General features: G+C 36.4%; 2 protein-coding genes across 2 annotated transcripts in view; both read left to right on the top strand.

Moving 5' to 3' along the window:
- The first annotated feature begins 2,477 nt into the window (after positions 1 to 2,477).
- Positions 2,478 to 5,278, top strand: LOC111445231 (receptor-like cytoplasmic kinase 176). Its single transcript, XM_023083494.1, has 6 exons — positions 2,478 to 2,765; positions 3,464 to 3,786; positions 3,873 to 4,008; positions 4,091 to 4,233; positions 4,320 to 4,443; positions 4,508 to 5,278. Exons 1-6 carry the CDS (start codon positions 2,714 to 2,716, stop codon positions 4,939 to 4,941), a joined length of 1,212 nt encoding a protein of 403 aa, XP_022939262.1. The 5' UTR covers positions 2,478 to 2,713; the 3' UTR covers positions 4,942 to 5,278.
- Positions 5,279 to 5,664: 386 nt separating this feature from the next.
- Positions 5,665 to 7,349, top strand: part of LOC111444720 (elicitor-responsive protein 1-like) — a 2,826-nt gene continuing 1,141 nt past the window's right edge. The window contains exons 1-4 of the mRNA XM_023082732.1: positions 5,665 to 5,888; positions 6,098 to 6,163; positions 6,451 to 6,589; positions 7,172 to 7,307. Of these exons, the coding sequence (XP_022938500.1) occupies positions 5,822 to 5,888; positions 6,098 to 6,163; positions 6,451 to 6,589; positions 7,172 to 7,307 (408 nt within the window). The 5' untranslated portion in view covers positions 5,665 to 5,821. The remainder of the gene's footprint in view (positions 5,889 to 6,097; positions 6,164 to 6,450; positions 6,590 to 7,171; positions 7,308 to 7,349) is intronic.

Below are 7,349 nucleotides of genomic sequence, written 5' to 3'. Positions count from 1 at the left end.
AGTTTTTTTTTTTTTTTTTTTTTTTGTATCATTATTAAATAATTTATTTGATTTATATATTTATATTTAAAGAATTAATTATAACATAACAAAATAATTTTTAACCAAAACTATTTTTGGAAAAACAAAATTTAGTATGTGACGTGGAATTTTGTTGAGAGTAACGGCAGTTTGAATTATAGAACGGACTGTAGACGAAAAGCGTGGCATCTTTTGCCGTTCGTGGTCACTAAATAACTAGCTAGGGTTAAATGTAGGGTGTTAGCCTGTAGGATTGTGCCTTCACTCAAATTAACTCACCGACAGGTGACGCCAACAACATTCCTCGTGACTTGTTTGGAATGGGCTTTTCAGGTCGAGAACCATTCCAATGGGCCCAACTGGGTCTGGATTCACGTTCATATCATATCATCGTAGATTAAGAATATTCAACGTTTGCAATATTAGTGATGCATTATAACTTGAAAGTGTTCAATATTTAAATTTTATAAGATTTTTGTTATTAATATAACATATATTATAAAATAAGCATGATTTAAATAATAATAATAATAATAATAAAAGTCAGACAACCCAATCAAATCCAACCCGAAAATAGAGTGTTGAGTTGGGTTAGGTGTGACTCTATTTAGGTTGTTCTGATCGCCAATCCAATCAATTTCAAATTTCTTGTATAGTTTGAAGTTTTTGATAAAGTCAAATATCATAAATAATCACGGAACAAAATATGGTTGGTGGTTGAATGTCCACAACTTAAAAATGGGAGGAAAAAAATATTATTAATTAAATAACAAAGTCAACCAATGGTAATATAAAGCTCTGTGTATTATAGTTTTGTAAAATTAAAATAAAAGCCTTTATTTGGAAAACTAATATAGGGGTTAGGTGATGTTTTATTTGAATTTAATATAAATTTAGACTATTTTATTTCAATTAAAGTTATTTTCTCTTCGGATTATGATTTGACATAAATTAATATTTCATTACTGTAAATATTTATACCTAACATTAAATATTTTATTAAATAAAATATACTTTATACCATTATTAATTTAAGACTTTAATATATTCAACTTGTAATAGTGAAGGATAATATATATATATATATATATATATATATATATATATATATATATATATATATTTTTGTAGGTATAGAGCAAATAAATAATGTTTTGAATTACAAATCAATTTTTCGATCATTAATATATTTAACAATTTTTTTAAAAATTTAAAAATATTATTACAAATAAATTTTAATTTCATGTCTAATAGATATATAAATTTAAAATTGAATCTATTATGAACCGTTAGATACAAATTTGAAAGTTGGGTAGATTAAAATTTACGCGTACTAAAATTTTAATTTAATCATAAAATACCAATCAAATGTCAAATGATTATTTAGAAGCTAAACACGAGCATTCAATTGTATATTAAAATACAAAAAAAAAAAAAAACATAATACTTTAGTTGACTTTCTGTCTATTTCATGTTGTAAATCTTGGTATTGTTTGACTGAAATGAATAAAAACCTAGTCTATGGTGAAAATTTTATGCTCCAACTTGAAGTATTTAAATTATTTTTGAAGCAATTTGGTTATATTAAAATATATTTATATCATGTCACAATACATTAAAAATTTAGGATCATTATTGACGTGATCCATATTATAATTTGACACGTCATATATGTATTTAAATACAAAACTATATTATTTTAAATTAAAAAAGAAGATTAAAACTATAGAATAATAGAAAGAAATTAAATATTAAAATTCTCTTACACAATTTTGTTTTAATTACGTGGCGGTGGGACAAACTACCGCATGAAGGTCAACAGGTCAACATTGCCGGCTTCCTTTTTTTCTTTTTTAAATTTTATTTACGAAATAGCGATTGTCATGTTTTTATATTATTTATAAAGCCTTTTGTAATTGTTAATATAAATAAAAAAAGATAACAATGATTTTTTGTTTTTTTTTTTTTTTTTTTTGACAAAATCCATGACTATTTTTATTGAAGTTAAAAGCAAAATCACTAGAGTTTATATTCCAAATAAAATAATATCATTATCATTGTGGAGGGTTGTGTTTATCTAACATGGTATATCAATAGAATCCTCAAATGTCCAAGAACGAGACTAGATTTGGAAAAGTGAGTTGAATCATCGTAAGCGGTGCAAACAAGGAGGATGTAAACATAGTTTATCGAAATTAGATTTATAGAATTGTTTTGAAACTTGATGAGTTACTTGTGAATGAAGATTAGGGCCGAAGGAACGAAGCCTTTATCGAGATTCAGAAACTCTCCACCAGCGCTGCGGGGCTCTGTCGCTTACAAACTAAACTGTTCTAAAACCAATGGTAAATCCATAGAAAGAGGAGGCAGCGAAGTTAATGCCATTTTGAATCTACACCTACTTGAACTGTCAGTGTAGGCCATAAAACGCCAAGTCAACCCTTTTGCACCTTTTGTCCTCAGCTGCTTAAAACCCCCCTTTCTTTCTTCCTTTCCCTTCTCAATTTCAGTTTCTTTTGGCTTTCTCATGGAACTTCTTCTACCTTTCACACTTTTAAAACAAACCCACTTCCCATTCACGGGCTAGGCTACTGCTACTGCTAGTTCTAGCTCCCTCTTCTTCTTCTTTTTCCCTTCATTTCCCCTGTTTTGGAGCCGCTTTGTCCAGAGCTTTGTTTTGAGCTTGCTGTTCATGGGGTCCTGCCTCAGTGCTAGGATCAAAGCTGAGAGCCCTCTTCACAATGGTTTCAACCTTTTCCTTCTTTGTTCTCTATGATTCTGGTTGTTTTTGATAGCTAAAATGATGTGATTGGAGTGACCAAATTCGGGTTGTTTTTGTATGATTCATGTCAGAGTTCAAAGGGGTTAGTTACATTGTAAGACTATGTGGGTTCGTAAAAAGGCTCTTTCGTGGTACTACTTTTAGGATTTTCTTTTTTAATGTCTCTGATGGGAAAACTAAAGCAAGCATGGTTGAGGATTGTTGGAGGGCTATTGGGAAGGAGTGGAGCCTCGATCGAGGCTGTTCGAGGGCTCCATACGCTTCATGAGAGGCTCTATGGAGTATTTTGTTCGAGGGGAACATTGTTGAGAATTGTTGGGAGAGGAATCACACGTCCCCTAATTAAAGGGTTGATCATGGATTCATAAGTAAGGAACATTATCTCCATTGGTACGAGGTCTTCTATGAAAACTAAAAGAAAAACCACGAGAGCGTACTCTCAAAGTGGACTATATCGTACCATTGTGGGGATTCGTTATTTCTAACCGTTAGTGATTTATGAATCTTTTTTTAGCTGAATCAACTTAAAAACTAGATCAAGCAACCTTGTGAAGCATCAGTGTGCATGTTAATTCTGTGTTCTATTGGCTGTCAGTATATGCCTCTTTGCTTCTGCTTATGCTTTTATATCAATGGTTGTATATAATGCCTTCTACACAGGCCTGAGCTCCAAGGATGCAAGAGATGGAGATGATAAAGGTAATTCAATCAGCAAGTCCTCATCAGTATCGACCCCGCGGACTCCACGAACAGAAGGCGAGATCTTGCAGTCCTCCAACTTGAAAAACTTCCCCTACAACGAGCTTAAAACCGCCACTCGAAACTTCCGGCCTGATAGTGTGTTGGGTGAGGGTGGTTTTGGTTCTGTCTTTAAAGGGTGGATTGATGAGCAGTCCTTTGCAGCTACCAAGCCCGGGACTGGCTTGGTCATTGCAGTGAAAAGGCTCAACCAAGAAGGCTTTCAGGGTCACAGAGAATGGCTGGTTAGTATCTCTCTATCCATTAACGTGTACTCTTCATGCTACTCTGCTTTTGGAATGGATTCATTTATGGATGTCTCAATTTACAGACAGAAATAGACTACCTTGGTCAGCTGCATCATCCTAATCTTGTGAGATTGATTGGCTTTTGTTTAGAGGACGAGCATCGACTTCTCGTTTACGAGTTTATGCCTCGAGGCAGCTTAGAAAACCATCTATTTAGGAGTAAGCTATTGACTTATTTCATCTGTTGAATTGGTATTGCAAGAATGGCTTAGATTCTCCTTTTATGTCTTTGGTGGATCAGGGAGTTCTCGGTTTCAACCTCTATCATGGAGCCTTAGAATGAAAGTTGCCCTTGGTGCAGCTAAAGGGCTAGCTTTTCTACATAGCGACGAAGCGAAAGTAATATATCGAGACTTCAAAAGCTCGAATATCCTGCTCGACTCAGTATGTGAGACAATTCAACCTCTTCAAGCTTATGTTTCTGACATATTTGTTGTTGATCTCATTTGTATTGAACTTTGAAATGACAGAGCTATAATGCAAAACTCTCTGATTTTGGATTAGCCAAGGATGGTCCTACAGGTGATAAAAGCTATGTTTCCACGAGAGTTATGGGAACATTTGGCTATGCTGCTCCTGAATATATGATCACAGGTAGCTTTCTAGTTGAGTTTGACTATGACTACTAGTTATTTAACGACGTCCTCTTCTTTTGAAGGTCATCTCACTTCGAAGAGCGATGTTTATAGTTTTGGAGTTGTTCTTCTCGAGATCCTATCGGGGAGACGAGCTATAGACAAAAACCGACCATCTGGAGAACATAATCTTGTGGAATGGGCCAAACCTTACCTCGCTAGCAAACGAAGAATTCTTCGAATATTGGATGCACGTATCGAAGGCCAGTATTCGACAGGAGGAGCACTGAAAGCAGCTAAACTTGCCATTCAATGCATATCAACTGAACCCAAGTTAAGGCCTAACATGAATGTGGTAGTGAAAGCATTGGAGCAAATTCAGGATTCCAGTGAAACAAATGGATCAAGAGGTGGCCCTGTAAGCAAACCCCTAAAGAACTCCAGTCAAGGCCGTGGCTCCACAAATAACAAAGCTGTTTCTTATCCTAGACCATCAGCTTCAGTACTAAATCTTTAGACATCTGATGAACCGGCTAACGTTTCGGCCGAACCGGATGACCCCTCATGTTTGTAACTGAATCATTGTACAGCTTCTTGTTTAAAGATGTTTGTCTGCAGAATCAGTCCCCTTGTGTGTTTCCTGTTCTTGCTTGGTAAGAACAAGATTTCGTTCCACGAAGAGTCAGGCATCATAAGCTTAAAACACTCGTTTCAAACAATGCTTCAACAAAATAGAGTGTTGTTCTTCTTATAGAGTTGAGAATAGCAGAAAAATTCTACATATTCTGCTGTAGTTGTTACTTTTTCCTCTTGGATCTGGCAATAAATCCCTCTGAAAGATTGAATTTCCCTTCTTTGCTTGTGCCCATTTTGAAAAGCAGCCTCCAACTTGAGTATCAAAGTCATAGCTGTTCATGGATTATAAAAAGGACCCAGGTAGGGAAATGATATCAATTCCCGTGTATCACATGGATGCTTCCTTTGACCGCTACCATTGTCTAAATTTTATATTCACGACATATATTAATGACTAAAACATTACTTCACCCGATGAACTCAAGATCTTAATGCATCTAATTTTATCTCCCAAGTAACTTTGAGCTAAATAAAGGGTGTTTTTGTAACTTTTTGCAGTATTACTAAGAACCCATTTGGGAAAAAATCGATGTATAAAAGAAAGTCGAAATCTTTACTAATATGAAGAGCTTATAATGGCATGGGAAGCCACCAAAGTTCGATAGTTCAAAAACCCGGGTGGACTTGACCGTGTTGGTCGTGGGTGGCGTGTCTGCGTGATTGGTTGAGTCATCGATTTTGACAACTGGGCTGCGGCAGGCCATCTATATAAACCCACTCCGCAAAATATTCGTTGAAGCTGGACGAAGAGAAACGCAAAGATGGCGATCGGAACTTTGGAGGTGAAATTGGTAAACGCAAAGGGACTTCGAGGCACAGATTTTCTGGGTAATACTCTTTCTTCGTTCCCATACCCTCTGGTGTTCTTCAGATTCTTGATTGATTCCATCTTTCCTGGCTTGTGATGACTAATTTAGAAGAATCGGGGGTTTCTACTTGCCCTTGTTTATTGAATCAAGCTGTTAGATCTGGATGGGTTTGTAATTGGAATGAAGTTAGTTTGTGATTAAGCTAATGATCTTCTTCTCACATAACAGGTGGAATTGACCCTTATGTTCTGATTCAGTATAAGGGCCAAGAGCGCAAGAGCAGCGTTGCCAGAGGTTACTCTTCGTCCTTATTGCTTGCTAGCTCATAAATGATGAACTAATATATATATGGTATCAATTTTTTCATTGAGAATCTGCTTAGGCTGCACCAAAACATCTATTACTTCATTTTCTCTCTTGATGAATACTCCTGTTCATATGATTTGTTAAAATGTTATCTGTGTTCTTGGGAATGCAACTGGGCTTTTGTGTGATTAAGCATAAGAAATTAAGAACATTTTTGATCTGGGTTTGGGAAAGTGAGATGTGCTGTTCTTGTTTGTGTAACTTTAATGGTGCAGATGAAGGAGGCTGTCCGGTATGGAATGAGACATTTACATTCCGAGCAGAGTACCCTGGAAGCGGTGATGACTTCAAGCTCGTCCTCAAGATCATGGACCATGACAACTTCTCTGCTGATGATTTCATTGGCCAAACTTCGTAAGACCCTTCATCTTCATCTAGATATTGTCCTCTTTAGACTTTTTCTTTTAGGTTTCCCCTGGTTTAAAACTTTGAGAGGTTCCACACATTTGTAAAAAATGATTCGTTCTCCTCTCCAACCAATGTGGGATCTCACGATCTACCCTCTTCGGTGCCCAGCATTACTCAATCCACCCACTTTGGGGCCCCGCGTCCTCGCTGACAAAACACATAGTGTCCACACCTTTTGAGACTCAGCCTCCTCGCTGGCACACTGCCTAATGTCCACCCTTACAGGGCTCAGCCTCCTCGCCAGCACATTGCCTAGTGTCTGACTCTGATATCATTTATAACAGCCCAAGTCCAAACTGACTGTTAGCCGATATTGTCCTCCTCGGATTTTCCCTTCTGAGCTTCCCCTCAAGGTTTTAAAACGCGTTAATTAAGGAGAGGTTTCCACACCTTTATAAGGAATGATTTGTTCCCCTCTCCAACCGACATGGGATCTCACACAACAATACCATTACTCTACCAACACCAACTAGATTGCAACATTAGAATAGAAAATAAGAACGATTCATTTGTTTGACACTGTTGCAGGATATACGTCGAAGATTTGTTAGCTCTTGGAGCTGAGAACGGCGTGTCGGAGTTACGGGCTCAAAAGTATAGCGTGGTAGGAGCCAATCTAAACTACTCCGGAGAAATTCAAGTGGGAGTGAGCTTCACCCAGAAGGTAATTGAGCTTGTTTACACAAAAAAAAAAAAAAAAAAAAAA

Source organism: Cucurbita moschata, unplaced genomic scaffold, assembly GCF_002738365.1.
Source record: "Cucurbita moschata cultivar Rifu unplaced genomic scaffold, Cmos_1.0 Cmo_Scf00007, whole genome shotgun sequence".
Classification (NCBI taxonomy): Eukaryota; Viridiplantae; Streptophyta; class Magnoliopsida; order Cucurbitales; family Cucurbitaceae; genus Cucurbita; species Cucurbita moschata.
The sequence above is the reverse complement of the archived record's forward strand: the minus strand, read 5'-3'. Positions and strand labels throughout refer to the sequence as shown.

Excerpts from the sequence above, each read along its gene's own strand:
- LOC111445231 (XM_023083494.1), top strand. The coding sequence starts at position 2,714 with ATGGGGTCCTGCCTCAGTGCTAGGATCAAAGCTGAGAGCCCTCTTCAC. Across the intron at positions 2,766-3,463 it reads TGAGAGCCCTCTTCACAATG|GCCTGAGCTCCAAGGATGCA; the intron begins GTTTCAACCTTT and ends CCTTCTACACAG. Across the intron at positions 4,234-4,319 it reads CGAATATCCTGCTCGACTCA|AGCTATAATGCAAAACTCTC; the intron begins GTATGTGAGACA and ends TTGAAATGACAG.